Raw genomic sequence first — 26,110 nt, 5'->3', positions numbered from 1 at the left:
TGATGGCCTTTTTCCCTTGATATTTACAGTGCCTGTAAATAGCATTTTCTCTCTCATGTTCTGTTCTTGGAAGTAGTAAATCCATTCTGCTGTAACAGACAATTTGTTTCCATAATTGGGAACTAATTACCTGTTTAAAAGCCATGGCTACCAAGAAAAAGGTGGTGTATCAGTTTCTAGTTATGACAGTAAACCCAATTCAAAATTGTGTTTCTTATATAATAAGGAAATTTGGCTCACAGACAGGACCTCAGAGGTAGGACAGTTTAGGGTGGGTTAAACCAGCAGCTCAGTCATGTCATCGGGGCCCAGCTTTTATTCATCCCTACCCTCCTCTGCCCGTCGTTCTGATTTCACTGATGACTGGCCCCTCTTATGGGTTACTGAATGCAGCCAACAGAGGGCTACGGTCATTCACATTGATGGGAGAAAGGGGAGAGTTTCTGAAAGGACTCCAGAAGAAAGATGATGTTTCCAGAAACCTCCTGCACCTCTCTGCATCTGATTCAAAACTCAGTTGGGCCATGATCCATCTTGCCTCCATTACTGATAAACGGTGTGGGTTAGCCCTTGACTGACTTAGACCAGCTTCCCCGGAGAACGTGCTTGAACCCTTTGAATAAAATGGGGTTGTTTTAGGAATGTGGGAGGGAGGAAACCAAAAGGCCCACTGTATTAACTTTTAACTGAACATCTCATCTGTACTTTGATATTTTAATCAAATGTCAAGGAGTTTTTCTAGTTGTGAAGATCCATTTTTAGCAGATTTTCAAGCCACCTTCATGACCAGAGGCCTCTGTTGGGGAAGTGGCAGGTTAAATGTCGAGACTTGGCTTAAAATTTAAGATTGATTAAAAGTTAGAGTAGTTAAAATATTATATTTATGTATTTATTTTATGAAGTATTTTATTCTTTAATTTTAATTTTCATATGCACAGACTTTTTTGTAAATGATTCTGTGTTTATATTCTTATTATATGTGCATTTAACTTGAGCTAATTTTAACTGGAGAATTATATTGTCTTTACCTGCTTTATACATGTTAAGCTATGATTCCTTCATGCTATGGTTTGGATGATTTTGTGCATGTGATTTGTGTGTTTTTGTTTTTATTTGTCTTGATATGGTTTAAAGGAAGAGTATCTCAAGTTGTATCACAAAGAAATATGTTGGAATTGTGATTTAACATTTTAAAATTATGCTTTGGACTCCTCTCCAGTAAGGAGTCCAAGACTTAGTGTCATCTTTCCATTGGCCTTAGATACCACTTTGGGACTGTAGGTTGAAATGTCATTATATTAATCTACAGATACTTTAGTGATTTAACTTTGCATGAGTGGCTGGGTGTGATATGAAGAGGGAAAAATAAGCAAGTAAATGATATCTCTTAGTGTTTGAAATTAAGTTTTAACATATTAACAATGGAAATGATGAGGATTTAGTTTTGCAGTCAGTAACAAAACAGCAAACAGAAAATAGATGATTTTTCTGTTACTTTCATCCAATTTCAAAGGGACTCTTTGCTAATAAAAATATAATTTAAATTGGTTACCCCAAGGCTTGTGTGAAAATTCTATCAAGAGAAGTTTATCTGGGGCTGACTCAATGAGGTTGCTTGTTCAGGACACATATTATAGACACCATATCTATTTAGAATAAAAATACAAAACATTTGTACATTTCTACAGAACATGTGCAGACTCGATCTATAAATTTGTGACTCTTAGATGATTGATTCTCTTTTGTATTTATATTAAATACTTCATCAGAAAGGGGACATACTCTTCTGTGCAGAGAAAAATCCTAAACCAGGTTTAGAGTTTGACCACAAAACAAGACAAGGATGTAGAGATCTGGGTTGAGTATTGTACAACGTTGGCGCTGCGCAGTCCCAGCACCGCGAGGGATTTAACCCAACAGCTGGGTCCTATTCCTCCCTGGCCGGGCTGTCAGCGGTTTGGAATCTTGTGATTTGTCTGGCTTCGTTCTGGGTCGTACTGTGGCCTTGTGTTTGTCGACAGTCTAATGACAACTTCATGGTTCCTTCTCTTTCCCTTTTCTCCAATTTAAGATTATGGGACTGCAGCAAATGACATCGGGGACACCACGAACAGAAGTAATGAAATTCCTTCCACAGATGTTGCTGACAAAACTGGGCGGGAGCATCTCTCGGTGAGTGGGGTAGAGGGTTGTTTCCTTGGTTGGTTCTCAGCATTTTGGATACTTGCATGTCAGAAGTAGCTATCATATTGTCTTTATTTTGTATTTTTTTCAAAATATTTGTCTGAAAGTAAATAAACAACTGAAAGAAGACCTTTGGAGCTGCCTCAGGGTGGGCCTTTCGACGGGATGTTTTTATTGCTCAGATGTAAACAGGGCATTGTAGTTTGGAGGAATTAGTGGAAAGGTTTAAGAGAAGTGATAAAGGTAGCCTCTAACTTGATGCTAGAAATTCCTGTTCTAAATATCTGTCCTGTAAAAGGTTATCACTAGAAGAGCAAGAAAGCAGCTTTCTTGTACAGGCACATGTATAATTAATTACCCTTGTCTTCCATACCTTCACACCTGTCTGCTTAAATATTTTAATCAAAGTGTTAGCACACACCACATGTAAGGATATAATGTGGGAGAATATAAACAATATGAATGAAACTAAGGTCCATTCTTTCTGGAGCTTTAAGTTCAGTCAGTGGTTGGAGATGTGAACACTAGCACTTCATACAAATAGAGGAGTGGTGTGTGGTTTGAGAAACAGGAATGGGGGGGCAGGCTCTCTGCTCCTTCCTGCTGGGAGGGCCAGAGGAGTCTTTGTGGGACAGGTGGCATTTTCTGTGGCCTGTGCAGCATGCCTGGGATTTGGACATAGAGGAACAGAAGGGCAGGGATTTGGGGTGTGTGAACAAGAGCCTGCAGACTGGAAAACAGTCTTGATGGAAGGTACGGCACGCGAAGGGCAGCAGTTGGAGGCAAGGTTGGAGAAGTCGGTTGTGCCAGGTCATGAGGTGTTGAAACACAGGGCCAGGTGGTTAGATGCGCTGCGCAGTGAGGAGACACTGAAAGGGGGCTGTGAGAGCCCCAGGGCCACAGGGCTCCCGGGTTCTGTGGCAGGGCGACCTGTCAGCTGCTCAGGTAAAAACCCAGAAAGCTTCCTCCATTTTTCCCTTTCCTTCACTTGTAGTGTGCTCCCAGGGGCCCGTCCTGTGAGCTCTGCTTCCTTATAAACTCCAAACCCATCCATATGTCCCCACCTGCACTGCCACGGCCGCAGGCGAACTCGAGGCTTGGCAAAACTAAGGCCTTCCAGCCAAGTTCTGGCTCGCGACCTGTTTCTGTGAGGTCTGAAACCTAAGAATAGTTTTTACATTTTTAAGTGGCTTGAAAAAAAATCAAAAGAAAAATGATTTTCGACACATGAACATTTTATGAAATTCAAATGTCTGTTCATCAATAAAGTTTGATGAGAATATAGTCATGTCTATTTACATTTTATATTGTCTGTGGCTCCTTTGGGGCCACGATGGCAGGTGGAGTAGTTGCAGCAAAGCCGGTGTGGCCTGCAAAGCTGGAAACGTTTGCTGTCTGGCCCCTTACAGACAGAGCTTGTGTCGCTGCTCATTCCTGGGTGACTCTGTCCCCCTTCTACCCTGTCCGCCTCTCGCACCCTTGTCATCTTCCTGTCTCCACACAGCAGCCCAAGTGACCTTTTAGAAACACAAATCAGATCACTCATTTTCATTCTCAGAGGCTTCCCAATACATCGTCATAAAACTTTTATTATAAAAGCGCAACCCCTCACAGTGGCAACAAGCTCCCACATATCTTGCCGGCCTCTGTCTCTGACTTTATCTCCCCTATCTCTTCACTGCTTACCAGCTGTCTTTTTAAAATACTCTCTTGCATGCTCCAGGCTTCCTCTCGTCTCAGAGCCTAACATTTGCTGCTGTCTTTGTATAGCATGCATTTCCTGAAGGTCATCCCATGACTTATCAAGGGTGTCAGCAGGAAGCCATTACCCTGTTTTTTTTTTCTTCTGAGTAGTTATCAATGTCTACAGTGACCTTGCTTGTTTATTTGTTTTCTTGTTTAATGTCTTTTTCCTTTCCCTCCATTCTTGGTCAGGGATTTTCACGGCTGTATCTCTAGCTGCTAGAATAGAGACTGGCACCTAGGAGGGCCTCAGTAAAAATCAGGCTGATGAGATTCATGGTGAACACTGTAGACTGGGTTGCCGGGCAGAGAGATTGGAAGTGGGGTGATGAGTTAGGGGTCTGGTACAGTAGTGAAAAGATGTGATGTATATTTAAACCGGGGCTATAGCAGTGGCAATGGGAGGCTCACAATATGAACATCCCGTATAGGGAGACACACACATATTTCCACAGATGACCACACGCTTTACATTGAAATATGCTTTTCGATGAAATAGCAGGACAAATGCTGTGGTAAGTCACATGTGGAATGCTTTCAATTCCTGCTTTGTGCAAGTATTTCTGTTTTTCTTCTCATACTGAACCACTTAATATATTTTGGTTTAAGAAAGGTTTGTGTCCATCAGGAATTCAAGAGCATGTGTTAAGCCCACAGGTGTGTAGGTATCCCAGTTACTAATACTTATGTCAACTTCGGTTTTCTCTTTTGAATCCAAATGTTAATTTAAGCTCCTAACTGGCATATCTCACCCCTGCTTGTTCCCCACATAGAGACCGTCCGTACTCACTGCAACACATTCACAGTACACAAAACTGCTTTTTATTGAACCATTTTTGAGGAAATTCTTCTTCTCATTATCACAAGAATCTTTGTTTACTAAAGGATTCTTTGCATTTAGAACTGCTTCAACAGGTGTAGATATTTGTTGGCAGGCCATTAACTGCTTTTCAGCAGTAGAACCCCTTCTCATTGTCCAGGTTGAATGAAGCATTCATTAGCCATGTAGAAAAGGCAGGCCAGGTATTCTTATTCCCAAGTATAAATGAGGAAATGGTGGCTTGGGGAAGTGAAGGCTCTGTTCTAGCTCTCACAGCTGGTGAGGTGTCCCGTGAACAGAAGGACTCAGATCTCCTGAATGCCAGTCACGTGCTTTCCGAAGAGACAAGAGGTCACCATGGGACTACAGAGAGGGCCTGGAACTCAGGCCAGGTCCTCTAACCTTTCTCCATCCTAAGTTTGTTATCTGTAGAGTTTAAGTTTGTGTCTTTAGGTATTCTTCGTCTACCTGCAGAAGTCTGGAATCTAATAATAAGGTAGAGAACTTAGAGCTAAAATACTATGATCTCACCCTGGCCAATGTGGCTCAGTTGGTTGGAGTGTCATCCCCAAAACCGGAAAGTCACGGTTCGATTCCTGGTCAGGGTACGTACCTAGGTTGTGGGTTCTGATCCTGGTCAGGGCACATATGAGAAGCAACCAGATAGATGTTTCTCTCTCACATCAATGTTTCTTTCTCTCACACTCTTCCTTTCTCTCTAAAATCAATAAGCCTGTCCTCACATGAGGATAAAAATTAAAAAAAAAAACCAATGATCTCTTTCCCATGAAAATGCTAGAAATAAAGGTTTTTTAAAAATCACCCAAAATTATTAGACAAATTCAAGGGAAATGATCTTGGTTAGAATGAGTTGATCCTCAACTAGCTTTTTAGGAATCGTTACCATTTTGTTTGTTTATAGACTGTGAAGAGAGTTTAGTGTCTACTCAGACACTTGCAAAAGCTTTCTGTGGGGGAGCCGCTCACAGCTGAAATACCAGTGAAGGGAATTATCACACCTTTACTCCACTTTGGCCAAGTGCTTGGCATGTGCTTTTTTTCTGTGCTTTGCGACTTATTCAATGCTGTCTCCATCTGACATCAGAGAAGGTGTTGTGGGAGGATTAGCCATGTGCTTTTATTATCCTGGCTTCACTCTCAGCCACATTCTTTGGAGAGGAAGTATAATGAGTAAATTGCAGGATTTATACTTGGGCAGATTTTGGTTCAAGTGCCAAGCTTCAAAGGTGTGATACTGGGCTGCTTATTAAATTTTTTCTTAATCTGTTTCATCATTGTTATGATTATACTGATAGTCAACATGAATTTATTGTCTATTGTAGATAGGTACTGTTCCAAGCCTATTATCTGTGTTAACTCATTGAGGATTTACAACCTACAAGGTAGAATTATTACATTTTCTTCTTTACACATGAAGATCGTGAGATGCTGAGAGGTTAAGTAATTTTGAAGCCATGTAGCTAATAAATGGTAAATGTAAATTGCAAACTCAGGAAGGAAAAAAATATATATTTTAAATCCTCACCCAAGGATATGTCCACTGGTTCTAGACAGAGAGGGAAGTGAGAGAGGGAAACATTGATGTGAGAGAAACACTGATCAGTTGCCTCCCGTATGCACCCTGACCTGGAACCAAACCCGTGACTTTTCGGTTTATAGGATGACAGTCCAACTAACTGAGCCACACCGGCTAGGGCAAGAACCCACATTCTTAATCTTTACTCTGTACTGCCCTTACTGTGAGATAGGTATATCAGTCAGGATAAGCTATGCTGCAGTAATAAAAATCCCCAAATTTTAGTCAACAAAGATTTAGCAGCTTTAGCAGCATCCCTGGCCTCAACCCAGTAGGTGCGAGTAGTACCTTTCCCCTAGTTGTGACAACCCCAAATTGCAAAGTGTCTGCTGGGTGCCACATTTCTCAGTTTGAGAACCGCTGGCTTAGTCTAAGATCTTGCTGCAGGAATGAAATCGTCTGCCTTTTCAGCAAACGTTAGCCAACTCCAAGTTTAGAGAATCAAACTTCTCTTGGAAGCTGGGCCCTGAGGTGAGCAGTAGGAATGGCCGGAGATACACAGCCCTGCGTCCACCTTTGTTTCTAAAATGTTAGTGTGTGTTTCATTCATTAGCATTGTGTGCTTGTGCCTCTGCAGTCTCCAGCTCAGGGTCGTGACAGGGTTCACAGAGATCTGCCTTTACTCTCAATACTTGCGTAATCCACGCATTGCAATTACATTTTTAAATTTAAAAAAAAACCCTTTGTATGGACCTCTATCATACATATACAGAAGAGCACATATCATACATGTATAACCCAATGATCTTTCACAAGTGAAGTCACCCACTAGTGCCTTCTTGCTCCCTTCCATACTCACTGCTCCAGGGGACCCTGACTTCTAGGAGCAACAATAGCCAACCTAAAAAAGTATTTTTGTTATGAATATTTTTCAAACATGCACCACAGTAACAAGAATAGTAATATGAATCCCATTACTTCCTTCACCAACTTCAAAAATTATCAATATTTTTTATTCATGTTTTTCTCTTTTCTTCTCCAGGTAGGTAGGTAGGTAGGTAGGTAGATAGATAGGAAGAGATAGAGATATATTCAATATCTACATGTATAACTCAACATAGATATATTACATGTATCTGTACCTATATCAATTACATATATCTATATCTTTATCTAATATTAATTAGGTAGCCATTTTATAGCCTTAACTTATGGGGTTTTTTTCATTTGTAAAGTAGGAATAATAATAGGACCTACATTCTTCATTGTAGGGTTGTTGAGGATTAACAATTCATGTACATGAATTGATGTACATACAGTTCTTAGAAGAGCAAGTCGTAGTAAGCATTCCATAAATATTACCTGTCATCATCTTCATCTTCTGGGTAGAGGGAACTAGCTAGCAAGGCTGTAACTGCTGTCCCTCCCTTTCTCTAGGTCTATGCCGTGGTGGTGATTGCGTCTGTAGTGGGATTTTGTCTGCTGGTAATGCTGTTTCTGCTGAAGTTGGCAAGACACTCCAAGTTTGGCATGAAAGGTAAGGAGGGTTGTGTTTATTTTACTGCTTATGCGAAATCATTTTGGCTTATGACTAATGCTAATTACCACTAAAGAAGGAAGCAGCTTGATTTACAATCACTAGGTTTTGAGGCTGAAAAATAGCAACAAGGATATGCTACTACAAACCAAGACAAAGAGAAATAATGTTGATTACTCAGCACTACCCACTTTCCAATGAGGACAGTTGTCCTAGAAGACTCAGAACTGGTTTCCGGAGTATTGAGTGACTAATAATGATATAGGCAAATAGTACCCATTTCCCTTTCGTTTCGGAAAGGCAGGCAAGGTTCCAAGAGGCAGTAAGCTAGTGATGGATGTGGGTATTTTGTGCAGAAAGGCTCTTTCTGCTGTGCATGTTGACTCCTAGATCTTCTGTGTGTGCTTTTGGTGCTGCTACTGCTTTTTCAGATTCTCATCTTTTGACATTTGAACGGCACTGGGAAGCAAAACAACAGCCATTGGTGGTGCATAGAAGCTTTACGAATGAGTGACTTTTCTTTTAAAGTGGAAAAATTCTGAGTGCTTGATTAAAAATTAGGGATTATGTTGCCCAAGAATAGATCACTGGTCTCTTTTAGAGCAGTGAAAATTAATTTTAGGGGGGGAAACTTGTTTAAATCTTCTTGTTATAGTCAAGAGTTTTAGTGGTTTAAGAGCATTTTCTGAGAAGTTTAAAGTTATATTGACTACTATGTTATTGTTGAATTTTGTGTGGTCTCTTATGAACAGCCACTACCTTGGGAAAGCTGTGAAGAAGGTTCCATGGTGTCTTAGTGGCATTGGAGAGAAAGTCTGGTGGGTTTCCTTGATCTGTATGGTTTATTGCAACTACTATTAATGCAGCTTGTTTACTTGGAAGAGAATGTTTAAGTAGCCAGAAGTCACTCAGCGTACACTGAGCTCTGGGGTGGATCAGATCTGTTCCTGATGTTTTCTCCTCTCTCTTTGTTGGTGCCTGTTCTCACCAAGATTCCCAAGATGAATGAGGGAAGTAGTGGTAAGCTGGGGCTCAACCCCCCGAAACCTCCACCTGACTCCCCTTTGGCTGGCTGACCCTTGACATTTCCTTTGGAGATGGAAAGATCTCTCATTCTCCAATTATGACAGTCTTGGGAGAGGAACTGTACTACAGTGATTTTAACTAATCCTCCGGTGGTGGTTCACAAACTGGACTTTGCATCAGCAACTCCCGGAGGGCTTGTGAAAACAGATTTCTGGGCCACCCTGAGAGTTTGTGATGTAATAGGTCTGCAGTGGACCTAAAAATAGGCATTTCTAAAAGTTTGCAAGGGATGCTGATGCTGCTGTTGCCCGAGTAGTCTTGAAGAACCACTGTTCCGTGAGATAAACTCGGGCTACCCGCTCTGAGTATGACAAGACATGGAAGAGGCCTTGCAAACCAAACTTACCCATTGCTTCGCAGACCTTCCTGGGTCCACCTGTTCAGCTGGCACCCAGGTCTGGGCCAGGCTTATGCTCTCTGCATGTCAGCCACCTACCATGACGTTTTGCTGTCCTCATTCTGATCAGGGGCTTCCTTTCCTGAGAAGCACTTCGAGTGGATGTCCCCAGGCACAGATTTTTACCAGAGAGAGCCAGCTTCTAGTTCTCTCCCTTTCTTACATTGAGAGTTCAGTTTGAGATCCTTCCATCTCATGGGCTCTTTGGGGAGAGGATAGTCCACATCCTGGGAGCTCAGCGACAGCTTTGAGAACCCCTTTCCACCCCAACTTTGTATTAGGAGCATGACTGATGGAATGATCTGTGAAAGTTAGCATATTCCCTGTAGCTCAGTGCTGGAGGAGAATTAGATTCAGGGAAGATTGTGTTCATACAGAGACTCTGGCACTGAGACTGCAACAGTGTTTTATTTGGATAATTTGGGGGGATCATCACTATGGCACCTACATTTTCCACATGTAACCTAAGGGTATTCTTAATGAATTGTAAGAAGAACTTCGCTTAACCTTGTCAGAGAGCCGGTAAATGACTTCCTTCGGGCAGTATGCTTCGTTCTTTTAATTCTAAATATAAGTTAAATCATTAAAAATAAATTGTCTCGCAGACTCACACTCTTGTTTAGAATAGCTACTTTTTCTATTTTTAGCTGCATGCCTGTCTGTGCCGTGGTTTGAACAAAACGATCCTGTGCTGAGGTTATTGGTTCCCTAGTCAGATGCTGAGTTGATACTTTTGGGGGTTCCAGTAGGTGAGGCTCACGCAATGAGGACACACGAAACTGCTTCAAGGGTGGTATTAAAAACTCATGTAAGTTAATGTACTGTAAATGCTATTAGGGTTGCGATTACTGCTGGAAAAACATGTCTGAAAAGGGGAAGAAAATGTAAAAACACTATTATACTTCCTGAAATAACTAAGAAACATGTTAGTTGTGATTTCTGAGTAACCAGGTATGAAATGTGCATAGCCTTGGCCAGAAGCAATGACTCAAGTGCAAATGAGTTATTCCAAGTGTCATTCTCGCCCTCACAAGCACCTTCCAGGACATTCTGTTCCCACTTGTATTCCCTGTCCTGCAGGCAGGTCGAGGCTGAGGAGCGCTGCCAGCCCACCCATAGACAAGCACATCTTCTTACCCATCCCCAGCACTGCACACTTCGGTCTTAAGCATTGACTGTTTCAATCCGTGATTATAAACTACAGTTTAATACCATTGAAGGGCCTTGGGTAACAAACCAGAAACCTCTTAAAATCACACCGTTGCTGAATACAGGACCACTCCAGCTTCATGGATTGACCTGAGAACCCAAACATTATTGATGGCATTGCTTCCAGGGGAAGGGGATCTCTATATTCCAAACCAGGGACTTAAACCTTGACTTTAATATACAACCAACAGGCTGTGGTGCATTCTTTGGAGATGGGTCTGTGTGACTGCAAGCTTCGTAGGGTTTTTCCTCTGTTCTGTTGACTCACCGTAACCAAATGCCGATGGTGCGTGCCTTCTAGAACAGGTAGGCCAGGCTGTGAGCCCCATGGTGACAACACTCATGCTGGTCTTTTTCATCATTACTTATCCAGTGTCAAATCCTCAGTTGGCACCCAATAAATATTAACTGACTGAATGAATGATCACAGAGGATTTTCAACTTCGCCCATTTCAGTTTGGTAATTGGACAACAGTATGTGGAGTACAGCTCATCTGTGAATGGTTAAAGAGAGACTGGGGGGCTTTTCTAAGTTTCTGAAGGGCTCAAAGCCCTCCCCCCCTTTTGTGTTCAATTATTCCAGGTCACTAATGACCATACACAGGAGTTCATCCTGTTCAGGTTTGGTCTTATGTTTTCACATGCTATTTTGGATAATCGCTGTTGTTCCAGTGTGGAGGGTCCACTTTGGCTCTCCATTTTTGCACACAAACATCCTCAATTTCTGCTTCTCTGAATATATGGCCTCGGAATATGTCTCTTTGTCCTGCTCTGAATCCAGCAGAAGTGGCAGCTAGGGGCTCCCATCTGCATGTTAACCTAGAACGTATCTTGCATTATTGCTTGATATATTTTAAACTTCTTGTTTCTATGACCACGAGACTACCGGCCCTGTTTTGAAAATGATGTCCAGAAGTAGAATTTACCCCAGTGCATTTTTCCACGCTCTTTTCTGTGCCTTTACACTGCCCTATTGCTTTATGGTCCAATATCTAGTTATCATAACTGCAGAAACCCCAAATAAAGCTCTCCTGTTAGGGCTTGGCCATTTGTATTGGGATCAATCGTATGTGTGCTTACTGTTGATGCATAAAATGTGGAACACATGCATCTAATTGTATGTCTGTATTGATATTCCTCCATGTAAAAGCATAATTTTATCCCTTTTGTTTTAAGGCTGCCTCTGACTTATTTTAATTTTAATTTCCACTGAAGCAGGCCAGGAAGGTTTTTCCAGAGCAGCTTTATTGCCCAAGGAACAGGCAACCGGGCCTCCGAGTGCTCTCACTTGTGTTTAGCTCTCACAATGCTTCCTGGCTCCCTTTGCTCATTGAAAATGTTGAAGTGCCCATGAAGGGGAAATGGAAGCATCTGGGGGCCCAGGGGCTGCCCTGGCTTCCAAGAGTGCTCCACATGGGGAGCCTGCTGAGGGCGTTGATGGTGTGCAGGGCTGGAAAAAATATAAGGGAGCCAGGAGGGCGGAGGGAGCTTGGCACTCATCACCATGGTAAGAATAGTTTTGGCCATCAGCTTTGAGTTCCTTGCATTTCGTGATGAAAGTGCACATATGATATCTGTTCCCTAGGTACTGATGTGTCTCTTGTCCTTCTAGAGTAAATACCTCAGGGGCACTAAGAAATCCTGCAGGAGGCATTGGCGGGGGGAGGCTTTCTCTCACTCCGGGTCGATAGTCTCCGTATTTCCTTTGCATTCATTCCTACTTTTGAGCGGTAGATATTTCTAACTGGTTACTGACCAAACAACTACACTGCCTAAGAATGCAGAGCCATGTGTTCTTAAGTTCAGAGTCGAGGTCCAGAGTTTATGTTTCTCCTCTTATAAATGATCTTCTAAATGTCTTTCAACAGCAACCAAAAATTTGGCTATTTAAAAATAGTCATAAACATACTGGGGCCAAAGCTACAGAGGTCGAAGGTTAAAGCCTTTTCTATGGGCTGAAAACAGTTCTGGAACACTTAGGAGGCTGAGTTTAACAGAAATTTGGATCGACTTTTAAAAGAGGGAAAAATGTGACCAAAAGCCAGAAACAGTTGTAGAAACATCTGTAAGGACAAACTGTTTTCCATATGCCCCCCCCACCAATCCCCACCCCACTATTTTTTAAAGACAAATACCATTAAAAAATTGTAAGAGTAACACATGAATCAATTCTTATTTTTCACAATTTTAGGCACTTTGGAAATAGATAAAACTAAAAGTGGACATTTCTCTTCTCAAACCATCTAGAATGCATAGGTTGTATGAATAAGAAAATATATAGCTTCCCTTATTATGGAGATAATCAAATAAATATATTTACTTTTGGTTCCATAAAAAAGTATAATACTAATTTTGTCTGCATCTTTTTTCTTTTTAATATTTTTTATCGTCGACACTGTTGCAGATGTTCCCCTCTTTCCCCCCACTTTGAGGGCCCAATTTGCCTTGCAGATCTTACCATGTCAGTACTGAGAGCTGTACTGAGTTTTATTTACTGGTGTTTCGGAGTGGTCTGGTGCCAGGCCACGTGTGTGTGAAACCTGGCTGTGTCCATTACAAGGGTGTGGCTTTGAGCAAGCGTCTCATCCTCTCCGGCTCGAGCAACTATTGAGGGCAACAGTTGCATCGACCTCATGAGGTTGTGATGAGACAAACTGCATTTACATGTGAAGCACTCGGGGAAGTTCCTGACATTTAGTAATCATTATACAAGTACTGACTATTATTATTGTTGATGAATTGTGATTTATTTTCTCCTTGAAATGGACATTTACATTTTAATTAAGTTTACAGAAAATTCTTTCAAATAATATCTTACAGTTAAGACAGATACTTGGAAATGGATTGGTGAGAAAAATGTGTATATTTTAGTTATTGATACTGATAGATTACCTTGCAAAAATGCTTCATCAACTTATACGCCCACCAACTTTTTGTTTATACATGCATCTATATTAGATATTGTCAGTCTTTTATGTTTTTTCCCACTCAGTTAAAATGATATTTTGATTAATAGTAAGGTTAAACAACTTTATTATGTGAAGAATAAGAAGCATTTATTTTTACTTGTTGATTTATAGACTTATCTTACAAATTATACATATGTATAAAAAATCAATCTTTCATTGACTATATATGTTGCTCAGATTTCCTTCTATGCTTGACTTTTTTAATAGTGTCTTTGGAAAAAAATATTTACTTTAGTATAGAAGCAAATCTGTTCTTTTCCACTTTAGTTTCTGTGTCTTGCTTGTTAGGAAGGACTTTCCTACCCTATTTCTTTTACCAGTTTTGCTCTGTGTGTTTTTAAACTTAGACCTTTAATCTTTTTGAAAAAATTTAAAACTTGGTGTGAAGTAGTCTTTCTTGTTCATAGCTGTATGGAATAAAGATATTTGAAAGACTCAGTGTGACATTTTCAGAGAGACCAAGAATATTGTTTTGTCTTTCTGGAGTTAGAAGCCACTAATAAGAAGAAAAAGAAATCTTGAAGAACTTAGCGATTAACTCTTCTTTTAAAGTAAGTAAGGAGCATTGCTGGTTCTCTCTCATAATAAGGGAATATAAACCTCAAAAGTAGTATGAAAGAAAACCAGTAGAATGGTTTTCACAGGAACCATTTTTAACTGCCCTTCCCTCCGGCTTCAGGGGGAGCTTCAGGTATATCTTACTCTCTCTTAGTAGAGAACAAAATTTTAAAATAAAATTCAGATTCTCAGAAACTTCAGAAAAAACATCATTTGAAAGAGTTATTTGGTAATTTGACAAATTGGAAATTTATCAAAAGAAAAGAATTAAGCCAAGCGTGTCTTTCCTGTCACTTAGAGATGTTATCAAAGTGTTTTCTCTGTACGTTTGATGGAGGAGGTGGGAAGGTCTACCTTCACTTCTTTTAGGGCAACATTTGAGTCTCGTCTCTATGAGGACAAAGCATGCTTATTCTCTGCAGCATCTTGAAAAGGGGTAAAAAGTTTTAGGAACTGGCCAGATCACCCAAGACAGAAATGGAAGAAAGAGCTTTTCTTTCCTTAGCTTTGCAAGGGCACTGTCATTGAACTTTTAAAGCTACTGGTCTCATGGGGGCATCCCACGCTCCCAGTGTGATACACGGGAGATTCCAGATTTGCCTGTAACATAGAAAGTGCTCTCTGTATTGTTTAGGGACTTTCCACACTACTAGTTTCACTAAAAGGTGAAGGGTTCCTTAAGAAATTAAATTTTGTATTTAAGAGTCAGGTAAAAATTGTTACCCCTTCTTTGGTCCTCCATAAATCCTACAGTGAACTCATGTTGATCTTCTTACACAGATGGTGGCGTACTTTAAAAAGGATTTCCCAATTTGGAAAACATGATGGCTTTCTTCTTTTCCTTCTTTATTTCTTTTCTACCTTTCTCTCCCCACCCCTGTCATTCTGTCCTTCCACATCTCTGTGCTTCCTATTTTTCCATTCTTTCCTCTCTCTTTTGGTTTTCTTCTCTTCATTTCTAGCATCTGATGTTGGTGGACAAGCTTTTTAGAATTGACGAAGAACACATATAACTTGGCTTAAATTGTAACATATGCTCTGATTTTAGCTTACTTTATTTTGGGCAAGAATACTGAATGATTGTGGAAATAAACTTAGCTTTAAATCAGCAGAATAGTCATGTGACGATTCAGAAGCTAGCCTGTTGGAACACTTCACATCCTTTATGTTTGTGAGATGTTACCTCTTTAGTCTTCAAACCTAGGAGCACAGGGACTTACGAATCCGATAAGCTTAGGTTCAAATCCTAGATCTCCCACCAGCTAACCATCATTTTGGGCAAATTTTTAAACTCTCTAAATCTTAGATTCCTCTTTGGTTAAATGAGGCAATAATATCCATCTCTCAGGTGATTAAAAGAATTAAATCAGTATTTAGTTTACTGCCTGGCTCATTGAACTGATTCTATGAGAGGTGGTTATTTTTCAGATTTATGTTGTAGTAATACCTTATTAAGGAAACGAGTACGAGAGTACTGTTTGCATTTACACTGAGTCCGAATTGCAGAAAAATGTCCCAAACGTATATAGTATATAGTAGTGTCTTAAGGTTTATTACTGAGTTGATAGAAAAATTATAATTATAATGTGTCTCTACTTTATGGGCATGCATTATGAATATAAAGTTCCTGAACACTATGCTCATTTTAAGCTCTTCGGCCCTTGAAGACATTATGCAATAATTATTGCGAATTCTTAATTTTATTGTCTTTGAATACTTTATCAGTTTAAATTGTTTTGCACTCATGAGAAATCTGTTTGATTGAGTGATTGATCTGGCATGTAGGTTTTACTAGATTCTTTTGGGAGGAGCATTTACTGTAGGGAAGGTGCAGAAAGGGCAGGTTGGGGGTGGATGGGGAAGAGAGCCTCCCCCCAATAACCATTAGCTTAAATCTAGAAAGAAGTTTATGAAGCCTTCTGTCCTGATGTGGTTTCCTTTTCCATGGAGAATATTATGACTACTAAAATGATTTCTTTTAAAAATGGACTTAAATTTTTTTATGTATTTGTAGCCTATCAGAGATGAAAAAGGGTTTCCCAAGGTGTGGCCAGGCAGGTGCTAGTAGAAGACCTTTGTTTAAACACACTGGCTTCTTCTGTGATTATCTGGGAACTTTACTGGTCTCAGGACAGAGAAAATGAAAAACGTAAAGACGGATGGATAGAGAGAGAGAGAGAGAAACTGCATTGAACTCTGTAAGACTTTGGTAAGAGATTAATTTCCTGCCATGAAGGCAGTAGAGTTATCTCAGCCCTGACTAGTGACAGTAGAAGGAAGGAAGGAAGGGGCTGGAGTTCAGGGGTGGGAGTGCAGTGGGCAGGTGCGGGGAGAATGTTGGGAATGAGGTGGAGTTTCTATGTACAGTCATGCTTGTCAACTTTAGTAGTCCTGGTAAAACTTGAGGAGAGTCAACCACCCAACTGAGCCTTTTCTACCTTACTTCCTGGATTATCTGTAAAAGAAAATTGTGTAAAGGCTAGAAATAACAGTACAGGACCAAAAGGCATCCGAGGGTCCCCTCCAGCTTTAAAATCTACCTTCCTGATACAAAACTATTGAAAACAACCACACACTCTCTAGAAGAGGGTCATGTACTTCTGGTGATATCCTTTATTATTTTGGTGTGTAATGATATAGTCTTTATTTTTCCTTCACTGTGGAACCACAATTTCCTTAATATTGACATATGAAACATTGTATCTTTATGGTCAAAACTAAATAGCCCTGGATATATTTTCAAACTTGTACTCATCTTAAGAAAGTGTTGCCTCTAGGTTATAAACAGAAGCTGTTTCCTCTTTAGTTGGCATCCCTGATGACTCTGTTTGCTATTAATTTGCATGTAGTATGAATCCTGGCAGGGGCACCTTTGACATTCCAGCTCAAGCCAAGAGAGGCAGCCTGCAGCTCCATCTCTTCCTAGAATGGTGGGGGTTTCAGGGAGCAGATAAACAGCTGGGCTGTTTCCCAACTCTTTTGAGTCAGACGTCACAGCATGGTTTTGCTATTTTGTTTGAAATAAATCCTTGGAACATTAGGTATATCAATATTGAAGTGCCACATACATTCCATAGCCCAGAATAAATAACTTCTGTGTTTTCCACATGTAGCTTTTCCTCTATGAGTGTGGAAAACTGCAAGGTGATTTTTAGATGTATATTTATTTGCATATCTCATAATGATTTATTTCTCACACTCTATCTTGTTTCTCCTGTCTTGCTGTGGCGGTGGGTAGAGACATAGCTAAAATGCCTAGGATGGGGTTGAGAATGGAGCAGGCACAAATCTCAGGCACAGTCTGTAAGGTATGTGAGTTTATATTTCTATAGTTCAATAAAATATTTATTTTTAGTCTTATTTGCACTAGGTAGCTGGCATTTATTCTGCTACCAATCTGCATAACCTGACAATTATGGGCAATTGCAGCAAATTTTATCTTTGTTTCTTCAAATCAGGATCAGTCACTTACTCCATTTCCTCAGGTTGCATTTCAGTTTCCGGGTGGTGGTGGGGTGCATTCCTCAGGGATGATCGAGTGCCACAGCATGGGAGGGGGTGTAACTGTGGCCATGGTGGCCATTTTCACACCTTGGTGGCTATTGAGTTGTCCATTTTCCCACTTGTCCTCAGCCACCAGTTTGGGTGAGTCACAGGTGTACCATCTTGTATTTCTAACCAGATTTTGCCATCTTTATACGCCTCTCTGAAAGGGCATCATTGAATCTTTGGGGACATAGGAAACATTTGGGGCTACACACTATGGTCTTCTTACTTTATCACGCTAAGGCTTGGGATTCTCTGGCTTCTTGGCCACCTTTCAGGTCCTCCCAGAAAGAGTCAGAGTTCTTCTTTTGAATCTCCACCACTGACTAACGGTTCTGTGGTTTCGCAGCCCCCAGACTTGACTAGGGAACAAGCTACAAGGCTCCTCTTACCTGCATCTAATGTATTTTTCTTCCTAATGACTCTCTTCCTATTTCCCATGGAGGCAGAAGGACATGAAAACTGGTTTTGCCTGACTTTATCTTCTTCCAAGTAATTTTTTTGTCACACATATGGGTCTTGAGTTTTCTCCAACTTTTTTTTTAGGTTTATAGATTTTTTTCTTTTTTAGTTTATTTTTATTGTATTTTTTGAAATTTTCAACCTGAAGAAAACTTTAAAGACTATTATAATGAATACCTGGATACTTAGCACCTAGATTCAAGTTCTCGTTAACACTTGGCTGTTTAAAACTAAGTTGTCCACATCCCGTCACTTCATTCCTAAATTCTCTAGCATATTTCTTCTAAAACTAATGACACAACGTCTCCTAAATGCACAAGCCCAATACTACTATCACTGTGCACCTCCCACCCCCAAGTGGTTTCAGTTAAAACCACTCTGTAGTAACAGATATTAGCTGGTACATCATCAAATTTCCCCAATCATTCAAAAATTAATAATTCCATATATTTTAGCTACTGATCTCTCAAACCAAGATCAAATCAAAGTTCATGCGTAGCATTTGGTCACTGTGTTTCTTTGGTCCCTTTCAGTCAAAAATATGGCCTCTATTTTATTTTTCTCCTGGCATTGAATTTTGAAGAGACAAGCCAGCTGTCCTTGAGAATGTTCTTCATTCTGCCTCTGTCCGCCTGTTTACTTGTGAGTTTCTTTACTTCATCTTCTATCCTCTGCATTTCCTGTGAATCAGAACTTGTTTCTAAAGGCTTGATTAAAGTTGGGCGAAACGTTTTGGGAGGAAAAGCGTCACAGACATGCTGCGGACTTCACATTCTATCACATGTGTAAGCACGTGATGTCAGGTTGTTATACTACTATGGTAATTTGGACACGTTTTAAAGATGGTGACCGCCAGATCTTTTAGCTGCAAGTTTTCCCAATTTGCAGGGCGACAGCATGGCCTCTGCCAAATAGCCTCCTCCCCCTACAACTTGAGTCTGATGGGCTTAGTATCCAGTTTGATCATTTCCTGAAGCAAGTCTTTAATTTCTAAGGGTTGCAGAACGGTGTTTTTTAATCCAATCATTCCTTCTGCATACTGGCTTTTCTTAAAACAAAACAAAAACAAGAGCATCCTGGCTTCCACCAAGAATTCACCTTTTTAATTTCAGGTCTGTCTGGATAACCCTTTCTCGAGGTGATGGATGTTTGGTATACATCAGCTGTCTATATTGGAAAAGGCCATGGGTGACAGAAGAGATTTATAGTCAGTGTTACTATATTAGATACATTATTTTATCTTATAAATTATTATTTATTTTGTGTGTTTCAAAATCATTGAGGGAAGCTATTGTGAGAATTCTATTTTTCCTTATCACGGTGCTTGAACATTAAGTAGGTATAATGACCCACCCTGCATTTTTGTGATTATTGGTGGAGTCAAAGACAGTGAGAACTGGCAGCGGCTTAGGGGCTACCCACAGCCTTTATTACAGAAATGAGGACAACAGTGCCCCGAGAGCTTAAGCGACTTGACTGAGGTCACATCGCTGGTTTGTGGCAGATCCAGGGCTGGGAGCCAGGCCTCATGACTCCAGATTTAATGTTTTATACTGTGAGACTAAGAAACATTGTAAGAATAAGTGAAACTTATTTCCACACCAAAGTCACCGCTTTAGCACTAGTACATATTGCCATTGGGTGTCACTAATATGTACTGTCACTGTTATATACTGCCATTGGGTGAATCTGTGTGTTCCTCAGATCTGGGCCATCATTAATTCTGAGAGTTCTACAGTTATTTCAATATTTATTAGAAAAATATACTTAGAACGTCATGCCTTTGGTTTTCTAATATTATTAATTAGAGTAAAGCTTAAGTTAAAAATGAAATAAAGGAAAGTATTAAGTAAATAATTTTAATTTAAATTTTAAAAAGATTATTTGAATAGGACTATCCTAAGATACTGGACATTTAATACTAACCAGAACAGTTTCTGCCTTATGGAACTGAAACTTCAGGGGAGGGGAGACACCAGAAACAAAAACAAAAACAGAGAATGAAATATGGATGTAATTTATAGGCAATGCCAAATGCTGTAAATGAAATGAATCAAGGAAGGAGGAGAATAGTGAGAGTTCTGTTGTTTTTAAATAGTTAAGAGAGGCCTATCTGATAAGATGACATTTGAACCAATAATGAAGGCATTGAGGAAGTGAGCATGCTTATGACTGAGGGAACAGCGTTCCAGGCAGAGGGAACAGCAAATGCAAAGGTATGCAGGCTGGGGGAAGCGCTGCATGTTCAAGGGACAGCAAAGGCCAGAGTGGCTGGAGCAGAGTGGAGGGTGGCGGTGGGGAGAACTGTAGGAAAGATCAGAGAAGTGACAGAAATACATCTTCTGTAGGAGCTTACAGGCCTTCAGGCTTTTCTGTGTGAGAGGTACTTGGATAAGGCATAGACTGTGAAAGTGTGTATACAGAACTTCAATGTGGGCAACACTGAGGTATTAATGTACTGAATTAATTTCAGGTGGCTGGGGGAAGAGATATATTTGGGGGAGTAGGGGAGAGAACCTCATGATTCAGGGGTATGGAGAAAATTTCACTTCAGGTTCATGATCAGCTTCACTTCAGTAGTATGATCCCTGCCCCTCCTGGTGTTCAGCACACACACACACACACACACACACCTGCAACACCAGCCCCAAATGATGGTTTGTAAAGTTTGGTTGGTCGTCTGCATTATACACTCATAGAATGCTGTGGTTGTTAGTGGTCACGTGGACGTGCCACTAGAGATCAGAAGGGCTAAGACCCAGGCTTCACGTCTCCAGTTTTTCTTATGATTCTTCTCCTCTTCCCTCTGATTTCTTTCCTGCAGCCCAGTTCATTCCCAAGGCTGGGCCACTAGACTATAGTTACTTTCATGGCTGATATAATTTGAGTCATATTCTCTGTTTTTGAGATCTCAGTTCCTTTTGAGAGAAAAGTGCCACTATTTGAGAACTCAAATGATACATTTTCAGAGTGAGCCAAGACATTGTGGGAATTCTATTTTTCCTCATACGGATGATTTAAGCATTAAGTGGAACCCATGTTCTCTGCTTGGTGTTCCCTTTGGCTTGCAAGACAAGGCTAGAACTTAAGGAAAGGCAGGAAGTTTTTGAAGTTGTGTATTTCCACAGAAGAAGCAAGCACTTGATTTTCCTGCTTATTATCCTCCTGACAAATTGCTAATAGCATTTTCCCATCTTGTGGTCTGGATTAGTTGTCTTTCTTGAATCACCGTGATGTGGGAGTGGGGAGGATTAATTATTCTATGAGCAGACATTCCCATCTCCTTAAATGAATTTTTGTGTCTCTATAATTCACCCTCCCTTCTTATTCTCTCTCTGTTTGGGGATGTATTTGATTGACTGCCACCTTTGGGGAGCTTCTCTCCTCTTCCTCCTTCCTTCTCCCCAGCCACACATGTCTCTCCTCTGGTGTTGGCTGGGGTGGGGCAGAGCCCTCTGCATCCTTCCTATAGCACCTGGGAATTGGCTTCTTTCCAAGTCTTCACTGTTGTCATGTAGATCTTCCTCTTTCTGAAGTGCCCGGTGGTACATATTTATTCTGTTTTCTTACCCATCACCTAATATGCTTATGGTTAGCAAATTCCAAGGAAGTAACTCCGATATTACTGGCAACAAAACATATTTGAAAAGGTAAATCTGCCATGCACAGACCTGCATAATGAAAATCTAAAAATGGGAAACAATTCCCATAGTTTCAGATAATTCCAATTCTTGGCCTGGATTTTTGGACAGTATTAATTTTGGTTTGACATCCCAGTTTTCCCTCTATTCAGCATTTTAGGCTACATATCAGATTCTCATCAATTCAAAAAGCTTTCAATTATGAAACAATGCATAGGAAAGCAGAGAATCGTAATCCGACTCTGAATTCTCAAAAACGCCAAGACTGGGAGACGCCAAGTCTGAGTAGCTTCATTTTAGCACTGATTTTAGCAAATGTTTTATCCTGAAATTATAGCTTATTGCAAGTATTTTATAACTGTAGTAGTGGCTGAGAAAGCCATTTTTTTTTTAGGAAGACAGTCATTCTTAGGTTAAATTTTCTCCTTTCCCCCAATGCCTTCCTAAACCCACAGGTACTTTTCATTCATCTCCTTAGCTCCTACGGTGTTCTGAGAGTCCCTAAAAGAGTAAATACCCCCTTTTCCTTAGTGGCAGCCATCAACACTTGCTTATTTAAAATTGGAACTTATATTTAGGTACAAAAACTCAAGGTGCCTATTAATCATCTGTGTTACATCTGCTGGGCCCCTCAGAAATTCTTCATGAATTTTGTTTCCATATATCTGATTATATAGCATTTGTTGGATATACTCTTCTGTTTGAGTTCTAATCTTCCAAATACACTAACATGATTGCCAAAATTACAAATTGCCAAATTATAAACATTATTGGAAGTTTTTAAAAAAGAGGTATATAAAACCATTCATGACCCTAACAAATTAATTATTTTGATATTTCATATTTCTGTAGCCATTTTTAATAATATATTGGTTAATCCTCAGGTGACCTGGTGACCTAGTCTGCATACCGAATTGGCTGTCTCCATCGAGTCCCTGTTACCTGAGATCTTAAAGTCAGCCTTCCCCTTCTGCTTATAAGGACATAGAGATACAAGAAATTCTATTTTTAAATTACAAGAATTTATTTGATTAAATCAGAGTCTTGAATATCCATGTAATAGATCTGTGTTAACTAGATGCATAGATCGCACAACCCAGTTTAAATAAGACCCGGAATCGCTGAGCGGTGTGGATGGTTCAATGACGACGCATATATGAAAGAGCCAGGAGTTGCCGATGCCAGTTTTCCTCTTGGTATTTGAGGGGTTGGCCACTGCTCTTTCCCAATCACTTCCATCTGAGCAGTGTCTGTGCCCTCTATTAGTGGCTGGCACAACTCTGTGGCAGAAAACCACATCTGTAATTGGTTGAAGTGCTCACTTTTTGATGCCTGAGGGCAAACCTTCAAAATTAAATTTTATACTCCTAGGAAATATTTACTTCGAACTTAGTTTTTGTAAATTACCAAAGAAAAATGAATTTACAGTTAAATGTACATTATTTGGTGATGGACCAACTCCAATGATTAGAAGGAAGAGCTGACACAAATAGGTTTCCATGAAGTTCTCTTGATTAAGGTTGCAAATGTTTCGTCTGTGTTCTGCTCGGCTTCCCTCAAACTTCCTTTACTGGTTTTGTGTGCTTATGCTGGCTTCTGTGTACATTTGCTCTTAAGGACCAGCACCTGGAACTTTCTTCAGAGGGCTAGCCTTGAACTAGTGGAGCTCCCCCCCCCTACGCCAACACACACGCACACACATGCATGCACATGAACACATGTACACACATAGCTGAGGTGTCTGGGAGTGAAATACCCTCCACCCTCTCCTCTCAGCCCATCCTTGGCTGCTGACTGACTGGTTCGGAAGCAGGAAAGCTCATTCCCTTGCATTCAGACTGGACCAACTTGGCGGGATAATTGACCAGTTTTCCGTAGGATCTGTGGTGAAATTTACACTCCAGAGCTGCCTATAGAATCAGGCCCAGGGTGAGGCTTCACTTGAAATTGCAGCTTCGCTTGGCTTCTTCTATTTCCCCTTCTTGCTTTCCTCTCTCCTGGAAGCCCTTCCTTAATAAGTCACTTGCCATGAGCACTGCTCTCCGGGTTTGCTTGTGAGCAGCTAACCTAAGATAGACTTTTTTTCCTGCAGGAGCTCTAAGAGATTAAATATGTTACTTAATGCTTTTTATCAGTATGTTTAAAGCTATTTTTATCTCTTGTTTGCTAATTTGGGCTATATATGTGCAAGCGGGTGATCTTAAAATTTAATTTAAAAATTAAGTGAGCTATAGATTTTAGTTACCACTTACTGAGAGAGTGGCACTGTGTGCCACATCCTTGACATGTTTTCTCTGGTTTTCACAAAAATCCTGCATTGTCAGAATGAATTCACTGAAGTCCAGAGACATTTATTCATGTGTCCACGTCACAGAGCTAGTAATCGGCAGAACCACAGTTTATTTCCAGATCGTTCTGGTTTTAGTGCTTCAGCTTTTACAACTGCTGCCCTGCTGACTCTCTTTCCTTATTGGTGTATTAAAATATCTACTTCTAGATGCTATCAAAGACGCATTCCAACATCAAAGTTCATAACCTTCTAAAATTGGAGGGGACTGTCTCTTTATTAAGAAATAACAAAATACATTACCCCACACCAAACTTAATTTCCCAGAATGAGAGTGATTGAAAATAATTTTGAATAAACATTCGAGTCAAGCCATATCAGTTTGTTGTGTAGAGAGAGAACTTTGTCCAGTTTATGGCAGTTGGGCAGTTCACACAAAAACAGAGCCACGGAGAACGCGCAAACAAGCTGGGGCATTGGGAGTGTGCTTCAGGAGGATGGGAGTTACTTGGCTCTCCCTGTGGGGTGGTCACGCTCAGTCCTGTGACTCTGTCGTACCAGGATGCTGTTTAGAAAATGAGTTTCTTAGGCCCCTAAATGGACCACAGCACCCTGAAAGCTCTAACTCATTTAACAGGAATTATCAGTCTGTTCCATGGAGCGATCCTTAAAGATAATGGCAGTAACGGCCTGGCCATCTAAGTGGGCTTCCATGTAGGATCTGTTTGGGGTTCTGTTTGAATTATTCATTGCCCACACAAGCCCTCCACATGTGAAAATTTCAGCAAGGATATGTGAAAGCCATACCAGAGGCCTTTAAAATTTCTGTAATGTGACATCAGCATTTGTTACAGACAATAGCTGTTCTCTCTTTCTAGAGTGCAGTTCATCCGTCCCTTTGCCTGGGCGTTCCTTACCTGTCTGCCAAAGACAAAGCTCAGGCACCACCTCCTCCCGAAACCCTTCTCTGATACCCTCGGGATGGACAAAGTCCCTTTGTGTAGACATATATTGCTGTGAGCATCCAGAAAAAGGCTTCGCCTATCATATTGAAAGAACCTATGTCCTCCCCCATGCTTACCTATTAATCCTCCCATTAACCCGAAAGCTCCTCAAAGTCAACAATTCTGTTCCGCTATCTCTATGTCTCCAGTGTTTGGTAATGCATAAGGCAGAGTTAACCCTCAGCAAATGTCTTTTTTTAACTAAACTGAACTATAATGACAGAAGAAAGGTGCTCTATGTCTTTTTGGTATTCATGGCTTTTTAAAAAAATTGTATTGATTGATTTTAGAAAAAGGGAAGAAGGGAGAGAGAGGGTAAGAGAGAAACATAAATTTGCTGTTCCACTTATTTATGCATTCTATGGTTGATTTTTGTATGTGTCCTGACTGGGGATTGAACCTGCAACCTTGGCTTATTGGGACAACCCTGTAACCAACTGAACTACTCAGCCAGGGCCTCCTGGTTTATTCTTATAAACCACTTCAAAGCCATTCAAGTGACTTGGGCAGAATAAATAATGAAGAACTAGAAGGCAGTGGAAACCTTTAGTCAGGCTTTTGGAGCAAGAGGATCTTGAAGAGAGAGGAATGTGGGTTATTCCCAGTAGGCTAAGAGCCCTTTGGTAGTCAGATGCCACCTGAGGGCCACTCAGGGATAGAGTTTAAGAGATGAGAATTATGATGGAGGACAAATGAGAAGAGAGCAACCTTCTGAATTAATAAAGGATAAAATGGAATTTGCATTTGAGGCAAAAATAGGTTAGTAGGAGGAGCAGAGACTCATGTTTGACCTAAAGGTTAATAAGATAATGCCCAGATATTACGTGTTCCATAAAGTTTACCTTAGAACCTTCTCAGTGGTCTCCTGTCTTTGTTTGCAAGGCCACTTAATAGCTGGGAGGGACAGTGATGGGGGAATAGAAAGTGTAGCAGGGGTCATGCATCTACTTATTTGTCCTTCTGATAAACATATTCCTGGGCATGTACAGTGTGCCAGGCACAGAAAACAAATACATGTATATCACTGTTTGCCTTCAAGAAGTCTGTAATCTAGAGGAAGACTGTCATCTGTGTGAATAAGATGGCAGTACATAATCGAAATGGCCATGCCCAGGAGGAGACTGATTCAT

At 40.5% G+C, this 26,110-nt stretch overlaps 1 protein-coding gene across 5 annotated transcripts in view; it reads left to right on the top strand.

Annotated features, from left to right (window-relative positions):
- NTRK2 (neurotrophic receptor tyrosine kinase 2) overlaps positions 1 to 26,110 on the top strand; it is a 319,382-nt gene that overhangs the window by 68,164 nt on the left and 225,108 nt on the right. For all 5 annotated transcript variants that reach the window (XM_053923455.2, XM_053923458.2, XM_053923456.2 and 2 more), the window contains exons 12-13: positions 2,072 to 2,172; positions 7,722 to 7,821. In XM_053923455.2, coding sequence (XP_053779430.1) covers positions 2,072 to 2,172; positions 7,722 to 7,821 — 201 coding nt within the window. The remainder of the gene's footprint in view (positions 1 to 2,071; positions 2,173 to 7,721; positions 7,822 to 26,110) is intronic.

Source organism: Desmodus rotundus, chromosome 1, assembly GCF_022682495.2.
Source record: "Desmodus rotundus isolate HL8 chromosome 1, HLdesRot8A.1, whole genome shotgun sequence".
In the NCBI taxonomy this organism is placed as follows: domain Eukaryota; kingdom Metazoa; phylum Chordata; class Mammalia; order Chiroptera; family Phyllostomidae; genus Desmodus; species Desmodus rotundus.
This window is presented reverse-complemented; position numbering and strand designations above follow the sequence as displayed.